At 33.9% G+C, this 21,852-nt stretch overlaps 1 protein-coding gene across 2 annotated transcripts in view; it reads right to left on the bottom strand.

Annotated features, from left to right (window-relative positions):
* Positions 1 to 21,852, bottom strand: part of mpped2a (metallophosphoesterase domain containing 2a) — a 112,448-nt gene that overhangs the window by 65,436 nt on the left and 25,160 nt on the right. For both annotated transcript variants that reach the window (XR_012382419.1, NM_001017735.2), the window contains exon 3: positions 6,227 to 6,408. Coding sequence is in view for 1 of the 2 variants with exons in the window: in NM_001017735.2 (NP_001017735.2) it covers positions 6,227 to 6,408 (182 nt within the window). In the remaining variant the exon portion in view is untranslated. The remainder of the gene's footprint in view (positions 1 to 6,226; positions 6,409 to 21,852) is intronic.

Raw genomic sequence — 21,852 nt, 5'->3', positions numbered from 1 at the left:
TTTGTTTTCAGTCTGGCTAGCTCCAGCAGCTTGTGACGTATCTCTGTAACCAATCAGCATTCAGCTGTGCATGTAGCTCCACCTTTTGGTACCCTTTCTAGTGTTTGGTAGCCTTTCAAAAGGGTGCTGAATAATTGGTACGGTACGGTTTGGTTTGGTATGCCTTTTGACAGTGGAAACGGCCGTAAAAGCACACCAAACTGTACCATTACATACCACTCAGTGGAAAGGGGCCATTAGGAAACACCCAAGAATGTAGGGCTGCTCGATAATCATAATCATAATCACGATTATTTTGCTCAAAATTACAGTTGAAGTCAAAATGATTCCCCCTCCTGTGAATTTTTTTCTTGTAAACATTTCCCAAATGATGTTTAACAGATTCAGGAATTTTAGGATTCAGGAAAAAAAAAAAAAAAAAAAAACTTAAAGAGAAATTGGGGAGGGGGTCGCTAATAATTCAGGAGGACTAATAATTCTGACTTCAACTAATATATATATATATATATATATATATATATATATATATATATATATATATATATATATATATATATATATATATATATATATATGCGCACTGTTATTTTCCTGCCTTTAAATAAGGAAAGGAAAATATAATACAATAAAATAAAAATATGAAACAAACTGTGCTTTAAGCATCTTCACTGTAAGAAAAAAAAACCTTTAATTATAGCTACAAAAGTCCTTCAGTCAAGAGCAGTGAGTGAATTTGTCCTTTTATTGTTTGATTAATAATAAAAACAGTCGAAAGCAGGAATATTGCACTGTCACTTTAAGAGCAGTACAGTTCTAATTTATGGTTTCACTTTCGCATGTCTTTTAATTCTCAACTCATTTGTTTGTTACATAAATGAGGTTTAATCACTAAACACCACATTTTGACACAAATTTGCATGTATTTGACCATTAAAGCGCTCACATTAAGATGACTTAAGATGTGTGTGCTCTGCTACTCTCTTAGGCTGAGCACACACACACACACACACACACAACAGCATGCAATCTCATTCACGCTCATAAAAACATGAATGATTCGAATGTACATCAATGAATGACGCACATCCCGTGCTGCAAACGTTACATTACAGTACATGCTTTTAATAATGTTCACTTGAAACTGAGCTTTGCAGAGCAACAAATGTAAACAATTGGAAAGGGGGTGGTATAATACCTATTAAAGTTTTTTCATAATTGTTAGAAGCCAAAATCAAAATCGAAACTGAATTTTCGATTAATTGGACAGCCCTACAAGAACGTGTAACAAAATTGACACGAGACTCAAATCCAGAGGCTACATGGATACGCACACACAGATATGATAATACTGTATGCGAATGCTCTCTGGTCTGAAGGTCAGCGATGTGAATGACTCCACAGGTCATTGTGATCTCTTTATGACCACGTCAAATGCCAGCATCCCAAACCCTCAGCCCAGGACACTCTGGCGCCAACAGAGATCTGGATATCAGAGTCGGCAACCACTTGATTTAATCACATGGGTTTAATCTACACCTCAAACAAAGCACAGGATCAGAATGCTTCAGAGGTGAAGGATTTACAACATACACAATCAAAATAATGCAGAAACTTCCTAAACTGCAAACTCAAACTTGGACCAAACCGGTTTAGTTTTGCAAAAATTCTGTGATACCATTCCTAAGGTATGTGTAAGATTTTTTATTTACTTGTTTGTTTTGTTTTTAGGACAACAGTACCTCCAGCAGAAAGAATATCCAGAGATGCCATTTTCAATTGTAAAGAAATCTGTGTTTTTAAAACAAATGAAGACAGCAGAAGTCAATTAATCTTTATTATAATTATTAAGCCTGACATGTTTACTGTTACAAACTATTTTAAATCTTTCAAAAAATAAAACATTGTTTTTAAAGGGGAAAATAGATTTAGTTTTTACAAGGACATTTAAAAAGAATATATTTTAGAGCAGAATATGTGGTCAAGCAGAACATCAGAGCCTTACTTGAGTTTGACAGCACACACACACACAGATAGTAGCCTATTTATTTGCTTTGCCATAGGCTCTGTCTGTTCTAGACTTTTTTTTTTTTACTAGAACACACACACTCATGCATACCTACATACATATATTTATTTTTGCCATAAGTCTGTTCATTCATTTTCTTGTCGGCTTAGTCCCTTTATTAATCCGGGGTCGCCACAGCGGAATGAACCGCCAACTTATCCAGCAAGTTTTTACGCAGCGGATGCCCTTCCAGCCACAACCCATCTCTAGGAAACATCCACACACACATTTACACACACTCATACACTACGGAAAATTTAGCCTGCCCAATTCACCTGTCCCGCATGTCTTTGGACTGTGGGGGAAACCGGAGCACGCGGAAGAAACCCACGCGAAGGCAGGGAGAACATGCAAACTCCACACAGAAATGCCAACTGAGCCGAGGTTCGAACTAGCGACCTTCTTGCTGTAAAGCCTCAGCACTACCTACTACGCCACTGCCTCGCCCGCCATAGGTCTGTTCTAGAGATAATTTGTTTCACCTTTACTAGTTATTTTTTAATCTTTTGTCGGTTTGAGACATGTTACAGGCCTATGATAAAGATCTAATTGTTTTCCTTTGAAAATACGTTTCAGATTCACACTGTAAAACATCTGTGTGTGTGTGTGTGTGTGTGAGTGTGTGTGTGTGTGTGTGTGAGTGTGTGTGTGTGTGTGTGTAAATTGTGATTAAAACCAATATTGCAATAGATCACGAAACTGATAAGTTTCTTATGGTCAAATTGCAATATATTCAGCACCCAGGTAACATAAATATGAATGCAAAACGTTCTTTGGTCATTCCAATAGAAATAATAATTATATAAAGCAAAAAAATTGTGATTCTTGCAATTGTACACAAATATGTCAATTATTCAATACCTGGGATTTAAATCAAAGTAATGTTTTTGCCATCAGATACGGTCATAAACAAACACCACAGTATTTCCTAATGAGTGGTAAAGCTTTAAATGAGTTTTTATTTGGGTCTCCAAAGCTCTTTCAGTCCTCATCAGTAAACCAAACACCACTTAAAAGTAGTTTCCATCAAAAGCTATATATAAACTAAAACACCCTGCAGTTCACATACCAGGAACTTTATGACTCGCCAAAATCATCATCAACAAAACAAAAAAAGCCACTTAAAGAGGAATTTCTTGAATAAAAAAATATCCGTTTTAAAAGGAGAGCAAAAGGCTCCATATGCAAATGACAAACTCCAAGCATGCTACCATTTGATATCAGATTTTGTGTGTGTTTAATTCACACTGTGCTACAGCTCAAACTAATAAGATAGCGTCATGCACCATGGGTCTCCAAAAAGATATATTCACCAGAATTATGAAAGTCAGGATTGATGTTTTAATCTCAAATCTATCACTCAGTGTGTGACAGAACATCCGTGACAGCCACATGTGGCATCATCTGAGGCTTTCCCTCAAAAACACAATACTTTTTTTTTTTTTTTTTGAAAATAGCAAGAGCAATTGAAATTTATTTTTATAATGTAGCACACAACTGCCTGTAATTGCAACTTATGTAAAAACCTAAAACATTTATCATAAATCTAACATTTTTTATTTTCAGTCATTTGTCACATGGTTTACGAGGCTTGCACGATTCGGACAGGTAAGAAGGTCACGTGACATGCATTTTGCAACACAAAGGACTACTCTTGTTTAGTACATTAGGACTACTCTACTACTATTTAGTACATTAGATTAGGGGCGAGCGCCACCCCTTGTACTTTTGGATAGACAGAATAAGATTAGGATACGCACAAGACCTCATTGTGTGTTTATTCATTTTGTTTTCATTTAGTTAGTTATATTTAGCTGGGAAGTTAGATATTGTTTGGGTCTTGTCATTTTCTTTTCTTTAGCGTCCCCCACATCGCTTCTGCCAGCTTTCTTGTTCTTGTTCCCCCCGTCCCTCCGTCAATATTGTACATATTGTAAATAGTGTATTTTTGCCTTAACTTCTTTATCTTATTTTTTATTAATTCATTGTTTTTGTTCACTTTGGGAATTGTAAATAAAAGCATGGTATATCTGTTTTGGTTGTCTTTGCACTTCATTCACTATGTACAGTTGAAGTCAGAGCCCACCTTTAAATTTATTTTCTTTTTTTAAATATTTCCTAAATGATGTTTAACAGAGCAAGGAAATTTTCACAGTATGTCTGATAATATTTTTTCTTCTGGAGATAGTCTTATTTGTTTTATTTTTTTAAAAGCCATTTTTAAGGTAAAAATTATTAGCCTCATTAAGCTATATATTTTCCGATAGTCTACAGAACAAACCATTGATATACTATAACTTGCCTAATTACGCTAACCTGCCTAGTAAACCTAAATAACCTAGTTAAGCCTTTAAATGTCCCTTTAAGCTGCATAGAATAGTCTTGAAAAATGTCTAGTCAGATATTATTTACTGTCATCATGGCAAAGATAAAATAAATTAGTTATTAGAAATGAGTTATTAAAACTATTATGTTTAGAAATGTGTTGAAATTTTTTTTCTCTCCTTTAAACAGAAGTTGAGGGAAAAAATAAACAGGGGGGCTAATAATTCTGACTTGTACACTAAATGTCAAAGCCATTTTCCCCCTAGACTAACATCAGGGGTTTGTAACAAAAAGAAAATGATTTTTTAGAACATGTCTTCATTTGTATTCTACGCATTTTCTTCAAATCATGTTGAATTTAACCCTACATAAATAAGCATAATTAGCTGCTAATGAAGTACCATTGCTCTCCTGTGAATCTGTAATTAGAATGTCTTGTAGAAAATACTAAATAATTTTTACACCATGTCTACATCAGATGAAAATAGATTGCACAAATGAAGCACCTCTCCTGACACTTTAGTGTCAAAAAAAGTCTTAAATAAATTTAATTAATATATAGACAAGTATATAGTATATAGGCAAGAAATAGTGGCATGAGAAAAGTAAGTGATGCTTAAAACTTCTGTTTGAGATTATATCTCATTAAGATTTTTTTTTACCCCATTGACAAATAATTTTGCTTGTTTTAGGCAAACAATCACTTAATTTTGACGTGTTTTTCTTTTCCAGAAAACAAGACATAATTTCTTGTGCTATTTCATCTGTCTAGTACTGTACGTGTCTTGATTTAAGATTTTTTTATAGACATTTGGATTGAAAACAGGACAAAACTGCTAAGTTAGTTTATTTTTTTATTGATTATTTTTATTATTATAACAGCTCAGGGATGTTCAAGGACAAAATGTTTGTGCACTATCTAAAGATTTTAGTCCTGTTATAATAATAATAATAATAATGATAATAATAATCAACAGATTAATTGATTATTAAAATAATCGTTAGTTGCAGCCCTAATTTCATGTATTTCTGGTGAAAAATAATAGTTTTTCTCTGTCCCTCACACAGGTGAGTGGGCTTGACAAACCACCGGTAGAAACACTATTTTCTCTCTTAAAAAAAAATACACACAAAAACACACCATTACTCCAGCACTTAATTCTCTAAGCACTAATAGTTCCTTTGTATAATTATCAGTTCTTGTGTATTGCCTTTTCTTGTTGAATCACTCGAGGGGAGCTATAAGCAGAGCTACTACAAATTTTTTAAAGACACACTACCCTTATACACAAACTACTGATTTGACTTTAAAATAACTTTATTCTCACATTGAAAAACTTTTAAAACTTGATTTTGTGGCATAAATTAGGAGTATTTTTCTTATTTAGCAATTTTACTAATCCTTTACTTGTATCTTATTTTATTATTATTAATATATATTTTATAGAACGCTATTTGCACAGCATGTTTCATATCTAATATTCTTAATAAAAGCACTTTTGAGAAATTAAAAGAGAACTACTTCATTCTAAAAGGATGAGTTTAATAATCCAAGAAATTTTACTATGACAAGCCCAAAACAAAGACATCAAAAATGACTTATGCCACCCAGAATGCCTCACTATAAAAGCAGCAATATGAAGCACACATACACACTCACACACTCCACTGAACACCTTCTGTTAGCTGACGGACGCTGAAAGCAGAAACTCTTCTGACCATTAGCCTCAGTCACTAAAACCTGTCAGCAGCACTTCACACGTCGCTAAACGCAGCGTGTGCGAGGGTCAGCCGTGATGCCAGGGGGTTAAATGGTGGTTAATCGCAGCTCTTTACCTAACCAGTCGTTAAACTTCTTGACCTCGGAGGGCAGGCCGAGCTCGGTGAAGTCCCCCGTGTGCAGCAGAACGTCCCCATAAGGCATCTGGATGCCATCTGTCCGCGAGTGTGTGTCCGACACGCACACGAAACGTGTGTGGCCACCCGGCTTGGGAGTGTCGTATGAGATGGGGTCCACCCTGAGAGACAGATGGAGAAAGAGAAAGAGAAGCATATTATTTTGAGCATGAATATCGGCAGAATTAAGTGCAGACTAATGCTAGTTCTGCTAAAATCAGACTGTGATTGCAGTTAAAATCTTAACAAGTGACTGCAGAGAACAAAACAGACCTTCAGTGTAGGCCTGTCACGATATCTATTTTTTGTTAGATGATATGTTGAACCAAAATAAATTGCGATAAACGATATAATTATTATCATCATTTTAAGACCCTTTTATGGCACTCATCATTATATAATGCCAGAATCACAATATAATATCATCACAATGCAAGTACACTTCCAAAGAACACATCATACTTTATTCTTAGGAATATTTATGTAATTTATAGTCAATTTAACAATTAATTATTTAGGTATTGGAATCAAAATGTGAAAATAAATATCCTAAATAAATAATAATAAATGTTAACAAAAAAAATGCAAGGTAAAAAGAAAGAGGCTGTGATATCTGCTACTGCTATTTTCGGTTGTCAGACACCCACATATACTATAGTAATTTATAGTGAATACTAAATTGTTTTTTTTAGCCATACTGACACTGACACCTGCAATAGAGATCGAGATGTTGCGCAATCAGCTAAAATGTAGCTAAAATTGGTTTTTATGTATGGGCGATATATATTGCATCACCACAAATGATTGCGCTCATGTTGTGTGTTGTGCAATAAGTCGATATATTGATTATTGTTACAGTTCTAATTCAGTAACTAAGAAGTAATTTACAGTAGAACTGAGTGAGAATACCGATGAATTTTAGATTATGAAACTAACATATAGGATTATTTATTGTATTTTTTTTGTTGAACTGATGCAGTCTGACTTGGCATTTTGGATGATGTCAGAACCCAACGTCAGGCCGACGTCAATGTCCAATGTCTGAGAGACATTGCATTTTGGTAACTTTGCAACACCACCTTAAAACAACCAAATATCAACGTCTAATGATGTTACAACTTGACATTGTGTGGACATACTGTAAACAATATGATGTCTATCAGACGTTGGATTTTGATTGCCATGCTTGACGAATAAATGTCAGTATTTGACATCAATATGACCTTAGTTTAAGATGTTGGCTCGACATTGGATTTTGGTCACTTTCCAACACGACCTAAAATCAACCATATATTAACAGCATTTCACATCATTATTGGACCTCAAAACATCATTGTTCTTAGATGCTGATGACCTAAAGCTAACCTAATATTAAGGTCTTATGTCTTCTGTTGTAAAACCTAATAATACATTTTTATTTTGTGCCAAAAACCATTCGAATATTAAGTAAAGATAATGTTTCATGAAGCTTTTTATAAATTTCCTAGAGTAAACATAAAAACTCAATTTTGAATTATGGTCTTTGCTAAGTATTTGATAGACAACTTTTAAGGCCATTTTCTCAATATTCTGATGCTTTTTTGAACCTCTAATTTTTTAAATATTTGATCTCAGTAAGCATCAATGGAAACTTATTTATGCTTTCAGGTGATGTATAACTCTTAATAAAAAAAAAAAAAAAATGCACACTTAAGACTTTGTGGTCCAGGGTAACATATTTACAAATTTAAGAAACTGACATTTTTATATTTTAAAATGTATGTTTTTTTTTTTATTTATTTATTTTTTATTGCAGAATGAAAAAGCTAAATTATTTAGTCAAAAATTGAACCAGGAACAACAATATTGAGAAATAATATTTACATATAAAATGACTGCTTTCTAATTGCATTTAAACTCATTTTATAATGATTTTTAAAACCCATCTAATATACTGATTTGTTGCCAAATAAAGTTTGATTTGCTGCAACATTTTTATTTTATACATTTTTTTAAACAAATTTTTGTTCATGTGTCAACATATTACAACAGCGCTTCATGTATCCCGAGTTAGAATCCCAGCTCATAGACCTTTCCAAAGTTTATCCCCTTCTCTTTCCCCCTTCACTTCCTGTCACTCCACTTTCCTGTCAAGCAAAGGAATAATGCAAAAATAAATCAATAAATAAAATGTATTAATTAATATAAAGTTCTTTTTATGGTTTTGCTGCTTTATATTTTTTAAAAACAAGATGCCTTTATATTTAAAAGGTACAAGTTCAAAGGAAAAACACTCATTTGAAATATTGATTTCTTTAAAATAATACCTGAAACTTTGAATTGTACAAACTATTGACATTCTTGTATCACTTCAACAATATTCTTATAATTAGCATATCCATTATAAAAGTAAGTTCAGAGCTCCACAAATATAGACAGAGATGGCACATTTCTGAAATATGAACATAAAACTGTTTTCACAGAAACATTTCCATATAGCATCTGCAGTTTTTTTCCAAAAAGTGGAAACTACAGCAGGATCTTTTGTTGCAGCCACTCTGAAAATGGAAGCAGCCTTCAGAAATTCTCACATTTGATGTCTATTTAAGAGAATCACTCTGCTCTTGTCTGAACATCCTTTTATTTATTTTCCCAAAGATAGTTTTGGGGGACGAAGGAAGGGGGGAGGAAGAAATTCTCTTCTATAACTCAAAAAGAATGAAAAAAAAAAAAGCATCCTGGCTGTAATTGAAGTCAGAAACGTGCAATAAGCCACACTCCCCCCAACACTATTATTTCATTACTAAAAGGGTTGTCAGTCGACAAAAAGCCTTCTGCTCTCTAATTAACACTTACATCTCCTGTCCGACTAAAAATATAAAGGACCTTACGAAAGGACAACGCGCACACACACACACTTCCATTAAGGAAAACAAGTATGTTAAGCAGTTGTACATAAAAGAGAATCTACTCAAATGAAAAAAAAGAACAGAGAAGGATGCCAAATAGAGGAGCAGCAAAAAAAAAAAGGCAGGGAAGACAGACAGACACAAATATCTAGAAAAGGAAGGAAGGATGGAAGGAAGGAAGGAAGGAAGGAAGGAAGGAAGGATTGAAGGGGAAAACAGCATAAGGAAAGGAAGCAAGGACAGAAATGAAAAAATGAAGCAAGGAAATAAAGAAAGAAGATTAAGAAAGGAAAAATAAATTGCTCAATGAAGGAAGGAAATGAAGAAAGGAATAAAAAAATTGAGAGCAGGAAGAGAAGAAACAAAAAAGGAAATGAAAGACTGAATGAATGAATTGGGGAACGAAAGGAAGAAAAGAAATGTGGAGAGGAAAGAAGGAACGAAGGAAAATATGAAGAAATGATGGAAAGAAATGAAAGGAAATAAAGAAAAAAGTAAAATATAAAGAAATGAAAAACAAAAAGAAATGAGGAAAGGAAGAAATGAAGGAAAGAATGAGAAAGACAGTAAACCGAAGAAATGAAGAAAAGAAAGGAAGCAAGAAATGAGGAAAGGAAAGAAATAAAGAAAGCAATGAAGAAAATTATTAGAAAGAAAGAAAGAAAATAGAAAAAATATATAAAGAAACAAAGAAAATAAATTAAGAAACAAAAGGAAGTGAGGAAGGAAAGGATAGAATGAGAGCGAAAGAAAACTGAAGAAATTAAGAGATGAAAGGAAGAAAGAAAAAAGAAATGAGGAAAGGAAGGAAGGTAAGAAATGAAGAAAAGAAAGAAAGAAAGAAAAAAGAAATATGAAGAAATAAGGAAAAGAAACTAATAAAGGAAAGAAAGAACAGAGGAAAGAATAGAAGAAAAGAAATGAATGAATGAAGGAAGGAATGAAGGAAGGCAGGAAGGAAGGAAGAAAAAGCGAGGATCGAAAGCAAAGGAAGAATGGGGAAAAGAAAAGGAGAAAAAAGGAAGTATTTTTTCTCTCTTTTTTCTTTCTTTCTTTCTTCTTTTTGATTCTTCCTTTCCTTCCCTTCCTTCCTTCATTCAAGACAGAAAGGACAGAAAAAAGGACAGAGAGAGAGAAAGAAAGGCTGTATATTTTCCACAGTCAGCAGCTCGTGCATCAGTCAGAATTGTGATTACATTTATACGAGCGAGTCATATCTGAAATCAAGCACATGTACAGAAAATCATGACACTTTAAAAAAAGTGAGAGAAACATGTGGACAGAAAATAATATCTGTTATTGATCACAATGCAGTAAATAAAAGCAAGTCTGCGCAAGCGCGCACACACACACACACACACACACACACACACACACACACACACACACACACACACACAATCAGACAGACACACACACACACACACACACACGTATTGATTCAGTGTGGTCTGTGGTGGTCAGGCCAGGCCAGAGATATAAAAGACTCGACAGATCTAGTTATGGAAGCGGCTGGTGTGCTGAACTCTATGGCCCGCTGACACACACACACAAACACAAACACAAACACACATACATGAATCTATTAAAGCCAGAAATGTTTTTCCACATGGAGGCAGAGCTGTGTATCGTTTACTGTCACCAGAACATTTAAATCACAAGATTTAACAATCAAACCCACATTTTAAATGCAACGGAATAAAATTATACAGCATTTCCTTCCTTAAAGGTGCCCTATAAAGAAAGTGTGGGTATAAGAGATCAGTATATGAAAATGGCTATACCATGATCCTCAGACAGCATTGTTTGCTCGTTCGCATGTAAATTCCACGAGTGTAAAGGCCTGACAGACAACAGATCAATCAGAACACAAAGCAGACTGTTGCGTGACTCATCATTTGCATGTTATTATTTGTTTTTCTCGTGTAATATTTTAATTGCACGCTTCAGTGCAATTTTATTTTATCGAAGGTGTCTATTGCTTATAGCTATTTCTTATAGGTAACTATTGCTTATAGCTTATTTCAAGGTTATGTACGCGATCTGTCCATTTGTTGTTCTTTTATGGCCAGTTCAAGCATTAATAAACAAAAATAAATATAATAAAAATGAAAGAATTTCGAAACCGAAGAACTACACGTACATAATGATTGCACTACAGAACACTTTATTTCCAATTTACTTACACTTTTAAAGACTGTGAATAATAAATTGAAGCATTCCTAAAAATGAAAATATTATTAAATCTATAAGCAGTTTTTGTTTTCACTTAAAAATCAAACCCATGACTTTTGTATTGCAAGAACAAAGCCAGAAAATGTTTAACCTTGACTTGAAAATAATGTATTCAGATTGATTCACTGCTTTTCAATAGTACTCTGACTTGAACGAAACCAACTTATTACAATATGAAGCACAATTTTTGGGGTTACCTGACTGTGACTAAACATTTGTTCAAGGTGCTTAGCCTTCTGAAAAGAAAAACCAAACCCTCAACCGCAAATATAGCCATGACCAAACGGAGCCTTTTGAATATTTGCTCATTGTTTTAAATATTCACAGAGTCTTTTAAATATTCATTAGGTGGAGAGAGGGAAAAGGATTACTCGGACCAGGGGCTTATAGTGCCACTCAAATTACATTAGAGCAGAATGTGTGCATGTTTGAAAGAGAAAGAAAGAGCACATATGAACAAAATAAAAAGTCTCTTTTATATTGTGGTGTCAAGAACAGATAGTTTATGGCTATACTTTTTCATACTTTACATGAGCACAAAATTATAAACCATTACAGGGATGAAGACAAAAATGGGATTAACAGCATCGTGACAGAGTTTTAATCGTAAAAGCACATTTCTTACATTTTGCATAGTAGGGTTGTCATGATACCATTAATTCATGTTGCGATACTATACCAGCTGATATATTGTGACACCAAGTAGTTTTGCAATACTGTAATTCACAAGTAAAACCCATAAAATAAAGAATATAGTCAGAAATATGACACGTTATAATATGCCTGCTTAAGTTGAAATAATGGTTGCCTTATTATTAAAAAAAGTATTTGCATGTCATTTCATCTCAAATTTATTTGTTCTTTTTGTTTATTTTGTAGATAACTTACCAACACAAAATACATTAAAATTAAGATACAAATTATACAAAAAAAAAAAAAAATTACAAAATTAGCATTTTTCCAACCAAATTAGGCTTTACGAAGCGGTTAAAAATTGCTTTAAAGTTTTCTGTCTCTATAGTTTTTTTTTTCAGTCTTATCAAAAATTGAAATGGTTGTGGTTGTTGTAGCTACTAAATTATATTGACAGGAGCAGAAATGATTCCGATTCTAACTGAAGCATCAGAAGTGCAATAGGCTGCCATAAAAGGCGTGAATTCTACAGTTTGCAACTTTAAAGGGCCCCAGAGACTTTTCAAATAAAATAGTCTATTGCACAAACCAGTGAGCGTATTAGTGACTTCCACATGCAACATTATGTATTTTAGATAAAACTTCAGTGGCACCACCAGTATTTTGGAGCCATAGTATCACGGTACTACCATAGTACTGGTAAACTGTGCAACCGTATTTTGTGATTTTTAGGCCCAGACGAAATCGTGCAGAAATCCAAAGTTTTTTAACCCATAATGAATAGGTCTACTTATTTACAGTATACATTTAGATTTATACAGTTTTTATATTAAATCAAGCATATTATTGAATATTTGCATTATTATGCAAATATTCATATGATTTATTCACAATATAGTTTGTAAAGTCACATTTTCTGTCGTTTAGTAGGTATTTAATATAAGAAACTTGCTTTGTTTACCAAACAAGTGTATCTAACTGGATTTGCAATGTTGTAAACCTTAAATAAGTTTCAAATGTATTATTTTTATATCAAGTTTTAAGCTAAGTTACGATACTCCCAAAATTAATTCCGCAGATTGTTACACATTTAGGCTCAGAAATAGCTAAAAATGTCCACATATTCTATCTGCCATTTTTATTTTTATGTTAGACCGGTAATCATTCTGAGGTGTTTGATATTTTATATTTCTACCCATTTTCTATTTTTATATTTACCCTGAAATATGATCACACATGAATGAGTACATTTCTAAGTAAATACTTTAAAATGTAACGTCCTTTACATGTGATCCTTATATATAAACTATAAATTGATTGAATTTACAGAAATGCTACTATATTGTGATATGCGGTGGGGAAATTAACAGTTTAATACATCACCATTTTTCTCAGAAAACATATTTCTTGACTTAAAATTTTCCCCGGATGTTGGTAACAAACACAGAAATCCATATATGCAAAGAACACAATCTAATTAGTTTGCAAATAAAGTTATGCGCAATAAAATGAAACGGTGCAGGGGAGAAGTATTGAACACATGAAGAAAGGGAGGTGTAGAAAGGCAGTAAAAGCCCAGACAGCAGCTGAAATCTCTCAGTACTTGTTTGGAAAACCTCTGCCCTTCAGCATTGTAAATTGATATCAGCTGCTTTAGTCCAACATCTATATTAGCAGGATGATGAAGATGAAATCAGAGTGGACATTTCAGCAAAACAATGACCCAAAACACAGCCAAGGAAACTCTCAAATGCCTTCAGAGAAAGAAAATCAAGCTGTAGAATGACCAAGCCTCCATTTGGCTTTTCCAGAGCAGTCAGTTTGCTCAGTAGCTCACCTTGTACAGTGTTGTATTTGGGACATAGAGCATTCTGGATTAGAGTCCATCAAAAGAGGGTTTCAAAAACAATGGAAAAAAAAAGAAAAATCAAGGTAAAAGTAGTAAGTAAGCCTATTGACTTGAATCCAATATAATATACTAATTAAAGATCAGATTTGATAGACGAGACCCACAGAACCATCAAGGTTTTAACACTCTGTTGAAGTCTGTGGAAAAACTCATACCTGAGAAATGCATGTGAGTTCATTCTCCATATAAGAGGCACCTTTAAACTATCATAAGCAAAAAAATAAAAATAAAATAAGCTTTTTATCAAATGTGCAAGTATATTTCAGTATCTTTTGCTTTGTTTTTATGGTTGTATTGTTGTTGTATTTTTACTAAAATCTGGCTCAATGCCATGTCAACAGCTCCTTTAAAAATATTATTTCCAGGAAAAACATGACTTGTTTAATTCTTATTTCCCTCACCGTACTGTATTATCAGGATCTGAGATTTCTGTCAAATCTGCCAGCCCTATAGTACTGTATAAAGCATGATATATCTTGAAAGAACAAAATATAAAATGTAGTTTAAATCCACAGTAACGCGTTATAAAAACTTAGATTTGTGGAGCACAGAATTCCATATGACAGGAAAAGACCTTTATAACACACACACAATTGCACGTTTAGTCTCCGGATGCACCGCGGCTCTTTTATTGGATACATGTGTCATATTGCACAGGAAAGCATTTTGATTTCTGTTCAAAGATACTCTCTTTGACAGCGCTCACTTGATTCTTTAACCTTCAGGAACAACAAACGATTGAACCATATCAAAGCTTCAAAAACAGACACAGTTCATCTATTTCAGAGAGCGGAGCGCAAGCGTGCTATTTGTGGATTTCTCTTCCTTCCTTTGACTTCTGCTGCAAGAAATAACCGAAAACTTGCAAATAGCAGCCACAATTGTTTGCGAGGTCAAGACTGAGGTGTGGAGAACAATTAAATGGTTTCTATTTTGACTCTTTCTTTCTATAGCACAGTTAACATGGCGCTCTTAGTCCTCGAGGGATTCGATGAAGCGACAAAAGATATTTGATAAAAGCTCTAACTTATATCTGAGATTTTCATCAACATCAGTCAAAGTCACAACAAAAATAAATGAGTGATACTGTGTGGCATGTAGCTGGTTGATGGGTTGCTATTTCTGAGAAGTTGTGCACAAAGAGCAATCTTTTGGTTCAAAGTCTCATTCAAAATAGCAATTTATTGAACAATATAAATGTTCTGATTGACTGCTTTATGACAGCATTACCACTTTTTATTTTGAACTAAAAAAGTTACATTGGAAAGTTGTTGATTGCATTATGCCTGACTGAATAGCACAACAGTCAATAAGGTTTAAAATATCCAAACTTCCAATTATTTAAAGGAATAGTTCACCAAATAAAGAAAATTCTGTCATCACTTACTACTTACCCTTCGCTACACTGTAAAAATAGCTGGGTTCCACACAACTACTTTATGTTGTCCCTACACGAAGGCATTAAATGACCTAATCGTTTTTACATATTTAAGTGGATTGAACATTAAACAATTAAGTTGTCCCAAAAAAATTAGATATTGTTTCGACTCATTTTAAATGAATAGTTTAAACAACCAGCAAACTTTTTTTTTTTTTAATGTAGTTCTAAATGTAGCTCCTATTTGAGTTTCTTTCTTCTATGATGGTAGTCAGCACCCATTGACTTCCATACAAATTCTTTTAACACAGGCTCATCAGAAATACAGGCCCAAGCCATTTTGAAAATTTTTTCGAAAAACCACAAATATGTGCCGAGGCCCTTTTCCATTTAATTTCTGGATAAAACTAATTCTACGGAGCAATATGGAGTCGACCGCATTCATTTTTGTTTTTTTTCACACTACAGTGTAAAATATTTACAGTGACACATTATTGACAGATTTTATTTGTACGAATGTTAGCGCAGTAACTTAAAAGCATCAGTATTCATAATTGAATGCATTTGTCTCGCCCATTTATCTTCATATGGATAGTTTTTCCAAAGCAGTCAGTTTGCTCAGTAGCTCATCCTGTATGGTGTCGTATTTGGGACAGGGAGCAATCTGGATTAGAGTCCAGCAAAGGAGGGTTCCAGAAACCAGGTAATAACAAAAAAAAAAAAAAAAAAAAAAGTGAAATCATGGTAAAAGTATGTGGCCTCTTCTCGTTTGCTTTTGAAAACACTCTCAGTTGGATATAGGGAAGAAGAAGAGGGTAAGATTGACTAGTCAATTGAAATATGCACAAGAAGTGTAAAAAAAATAATAAAATTTTTTTTAAATAAAACGCACATATGAGATATTGAAGCCCAGTAAATTATTTGAGATTCATAAAATTGAAGACAGCGAACTCTAATGGATTTGTCAATAAAAGCTGCAAGCGAATGTCTCTGATTCTGGGAAATATTTCTAATTTTCACTCTCTTTCTTTCTTTCTTTCTTTCTTTCTTTCTTTCTTTCTTTCTTTCTTTCTTTCTTTCTTTCTTTCTTTCTTTCTTTCTTTCTTTCTTTCTTTCTTTCTCTTTCTTTCTTTCTTTCTTTCTTTCTTTCTTTCAATTCAATTCTATAATTGCTTTACTGGCATGAGAAATGTTGCAAATGTATTGCCAAAGCATGTATAAAGTTAACATTAAAAAAAGTAACATACATACTTAATAAAACACACAGTAAACACAGTAAATAGTAGTATTAGTAGTAGTAAAAAAAAAGATTTTTAATTGAATTACTATATGCAGGATATTTATATATAATAACTAAAAAATATATAAATAGTATTTCATATTAATTCAATATGTTACATTATTATTCAGTACATCATACTATTCATACAAATCAATAAAGAAAGCAACTAAATAGTTTTGCAATTTGCAAACATTTTCCATTCATGTATTTCATAATTGAAGATTTATTAATACTGTAAAAATTTTTGTCTTGTCTCATTCTCGTGAACCCAATCTCGTGGAGTAAGCATCTTGTCACATCCCTAATATATATATATATATATATATATATATATATATATATATATATATATATATATATATATATATATATATATATATATATATAAATATATATATATATATATATATATAAATATATATATATAAATAAATAAATATATATATATATATATATATATATATATATATATAAATATATATATATATATATATATATATATATATATATATAAATATATATATATATATATATATATATATATATATATATATATATATATATATATATATATATATATATATATATATAAATATATAAATATATATATATATATAAATATATAAATATATATATATATATATATATATATATATATATATATATATATATATATATATATATATATATATCATATGTCATCATATATCATATGATGTATTGAATATATATATACACACACAAACTGTAATTAACAAAGAAACTGTTGGTCAAGGTGCTTTATAGCGCAGATGCACATGCCATCCAATGAGAGGAAGGAATAATTACAATAGACCCTCCCTTTCCCCCCAGCACTCATTATGACATAATGATTGTCCGGTCAATAGGCGGTTAATTTAGCGCCTGACCTCTGGTCTACAGGTTTAAAGGCAGTGCTCCGACTGCTAATTAACATCAGACACGGTTTCTTGTGCTAGTCTGAGACGTATGTTTTTCTGTTATTACTCTTGGCTAATACAAATTAAATCATTATTAAATTACACACACACACACACACACACACACACACACACACACACACACACACACACACACACACACACACACACACACATGCGCACACACACGCGCACGCACGCATGCGCACGCGCACACACACAGCAATAAAAACAAAACAAAACCAGACTTCATTCAAATTCATTGTAGATCAATATGTGCTCCAAATACCCGATATGGTTGAAATGTTACTAATAGAATAAAATACTAACAGTGTTTTGTTACTAATAGTAGATGACGAACATGGCATCATCAATATACAGATGGACCGAACAAAGATGCAATGATAAAGCATTTAAATGATAGATAAAACAAAAGACTGATAGAATGACAGACAAAACCACAGTGGAGCAATAGATAGAAAGAACATTAGACCCAGAGTTGGACAGAACTTTAGAATGAAAGAACAGACAGAATGACAGAATGTTAATAAAATAGATTGTTACAACAAGACAACAATCTAAGAAGAGAACATACAATATATAAAATGCTAGATCGATATAGAGAAAGACAGATAATGTTAGCATCAAAAAACAATGAGATCAGTGAGAATGATATTAATACTTGATACTAATGACATTAGAATATTACAATCATTGATTAAATAACATAACGATGAATATATATATATTGTTAGAATGTCAATAGAACAGAATAAAATGCAGCGATTCAAAGGATTGATAAGCCGCCAATACATGAAGACAGAAATTACATTTTTGGTTAAATTATACCTTATAAATACAGTATGTACCACTTTTAACACCTTTTCGAGGTGTCCAGATTTCTGAGCAACGTATATAAAACAACGTGAAGACTTGTGCAACCTCCGCTATGCCTCTCCTGAACATGAAAATTTAGTTGACTGTGGCCATTGGCAATTATAAAACATTAACGGCATTGTAAAACATTAATGGCAATTATCGATTATTAAAACTGATATTCAGCAAAAGAGAGGGTGCGTTTCGTATTTTCACTGAAATTGAAAGGAGGCAGTTGTTATCGGCTCCGTTTTGTTATAAATATGCACACAGTGAAGATGACGCTCATGCAGCACGACGCCTCAACATTTCTGCTGTCTAAGTTGCTAATATTAAAATAAAAATAGGCAGTTCCTTATATCAAGTTTACATTTTATTGTTAAGAAAATGAAACAACGTAGCCAAGGTGATGTGAATGAAGTTATAAAGTACACGATTCCCTGTGAAGATTGACGCGTGTCCTCGGTATGTTTTCCATATCAAACTGAGAAGAAGAGATGCAGCCTTGATCAAACTTGCGATGTCTGAACTTACACGGAGAAGATTCAGGACTGAACGGTGTGTTAGGCTACTTAATATTGAGGAAAAGCCCCAATCAGAGAGGCGAATGTCTGCAGCCCCGCCTCCGTTTTCAGATGTCTCCGTCTTTCCCCATCCACACTGAGACGGAGCAGCTGCGTTTCAGAATGAAAACGGCCTCTCCAGCGTTTTCGGCGCTCGAGAACTCCGGCGTAGTGTGGACGGATGGCGTAACCGTAGCAAAACTTATGCGTTTTCAAACTAAAACGCACTAGTGTAAACGGGGCCTGAATCGTAGAGATGCTGAAAGATCGTGTGCAGGGTTGAATGGAGATTGCGATCTTTTTCCGATTAATCGTGCTGCCCTAATCTCAATATTGTTAAACTCTCCAGAAAAGCCTTAAAGCCCAGTTTTATTATTTTTTTGGTATCTTTGTTTTATTTATTTATGCTTGTCATTTGCTTATTATGATTCAGATGCACTCCCTATCAATGTAAAATTATACCCATAACTAAACATTGCAATGTCAGTTTTTTCCAATATCGTGCAGCCCTAACATGTATGCAAGGGCTGGGCGATATTATATTGAATTGTGATCAAATTTATATTAGCAATAAGCTCTGGCCTTTTTGACTCTATATTGATCTAAGAGCCAATCAGACAGCAGAAATGTGCAATAATGGGAATCTAAAAGTGTGTTAATATTAGAGACGTACCGAATTTTTGCAAGTGGTGCTCGCTGCAGAGCCATTTGAGGAGAGGTGAGCTCCAGAGAGGGGGAGCTTAAGCTTGAGCTCCACCTTTTTTGCACTTCTTCTACGAGTGATGTCACTGGGGGTAGGGTTAGGGGTGGGGTTGGTGTACGCATTAAAACAGCTTACAGGAGGAGGAGCGACAGCTCATGCTCCCCCTCTCTGGAGCTCACCTCTCCTCAAATGGCTCTGCATCGGTTGAAAATATGTTTTGTCATTTAAAGACCCTCTAATTTTTGTGGCTTCAGTCGTTGTTGGGGTACTTTTTTAAATCTGGAAGCATTATCTTACATATAGTGTTACCGTTCAATACGGAAAATAATTATAGAGATAGCATTTTTGCCATGTCTCCCAGCCCTAATGTATACTTTATATGCTGTATGCATGTACGCATGCTATACATCCAGGAGCCATTAAAAGACAATGTGCAGTGTCTTCACACAAGTATAAATCAGGGCTCAGGCGCTGACTATAAGGAAATATTTCACATTTCTCTCTCGCCAATGCCGCCGTGGAAAGATTCCTTCTTTAAAATGTAGGAATTTGGTGCAACTGACCGAGAGAGAGAGAGAGAGAGAGAGAGAGAGCTGGAGTGAGAGATTGAGCCCTGTGTGTACAGTATGAATATTTCAGAGGGCCGTGTTTTGTAGATGTGGGGCACAGGGCTGTGAAAAGAGTGCCCTGCAGTCAAGCCTTTGATGCGGATAGTGCCGCCACTGCACTGATCTGCACAGGAAATGGACTTTTCAGGCTTATCTGCTTCACTCAGGGCCACGTGTGTGTGTGTGTGTGTGTGTGTGTGTGTTGTGTGTGTAAGACAAGCAGGGGCAGGAAGCTCCGTGAACCAGGGCCAGAGAATAAAAATTATAATGATAATCATCAAGAGGAGCCAAATATTTACAGTTTTTTTCACTCGTGCGGCTCGGCTTGTACCGCCATTGGTGAAGAAACATCAAACTGTTTGTGCAGGTCCACAACCTTCGCTCATACATAGCAGTGCAATCCATTTCAGACACACAGAGAGACACAGTGCTTCTATCTTATCTTGTGCTTCTCAGCTGTCTGCGCTAATTCAATAAACTTCAGAGTAACACGGAGAGCACCGAAATGAGAAAGAGAGAGAGAGAGGGAAGCTGGAAAAACAGGATGGAGGATGATGGAAAATGAGGAAACACTTCATGAACGAACATTTCAATGAGAAGGTCTTCCAGAAACTGTTGTTTAGTTCTACAGGTTGTGTTCTTGTACAAAGACGCTGTACTTTAAGCTATTTTATCTGTATTTTTGATTAAAATTACATTGTTTAAATACGTCTTCTGATGATCCCTTCCGTTTTAAGACCATAAGGTATATTTTTTTCAGTTTATAGTGAAATATAAACAGCATTAAAGGGCAGCTAATTTACCCCTTTTACAGGATGTAAGATAAACCTTTGGTGTCTCCAGAATGTGTCTGTAAAGTTTCAGCTCAAAATACCCATCAGATTATTCATTATAGCTTCCAGAATCTGCCCGTTTTAGAGTCTGAAGACAATGTAGCTGTTTTTGCAGCCCGTGGCTGTAAATGCAAATGACCTGCTTCTCCTCGCCCACCGTTCCCACATGTGTGTCTGCATCACGTCAAGAGTTACGTCAGATAAACAGCAGTCAGTGATAGAGACGCACTAGGATCAAAAATAAAAAGTTTATTTGATGTATTTGTGGTGGAGTTTATTCAAGCTTTTCTAAAATGATGAGTCACAGACAGACAAATGTCGTTTGCAGTACACACATATACATCTATGTTAGCGTTTGCTGACACCATGCATTCGTTGTGATTATAGCGGTTAGGTATTACATACCGATTTTACAGTCTTTATTACAAACATGCTCAGTTTTAAAAAACATTTGAAACGTATCAAAAAATAAAAAATAAAAAAAAAAATCACAGAGAGTTAGAACAAATATTTTAATCCCAGTTTGTTTGGAAAAAAAATGTTCTGTGAACATGTGTATACATGTTATTATAGAAACATGGCGCCTGTCAATCAAATCGGTGGGCGGGGAAACCGCAATCCTACGTTATGTTGCAGTGGACCTCAAAATCACTGGGATTTGGATCTTATTTTAATTTGTCTAAACAGCTAACAAAATTAGATTTTCATCATAGGTATCCT

The sequence above is a fragment of the Danio rerio genome, chromosome 7 (assembly GCF_049306965.1).
Source record: "Danio rerio strain Tuebingen ecotype United States chromosome 7, GRCz12tu, whole genome shotgun sequence".
Classification (NCBI taxonomy): domain Eukaryota; kingdom Metazoa; phylum Chordata; class Actinopteri; order Cypriniformes; family Danionidae; genus Danio; species Danio rerio.
The sequence above is the reverse complement of the archived record's forward strand: the minus strand, read 5'-3'. Positions and strand labels throughout refer to the sequence as shown.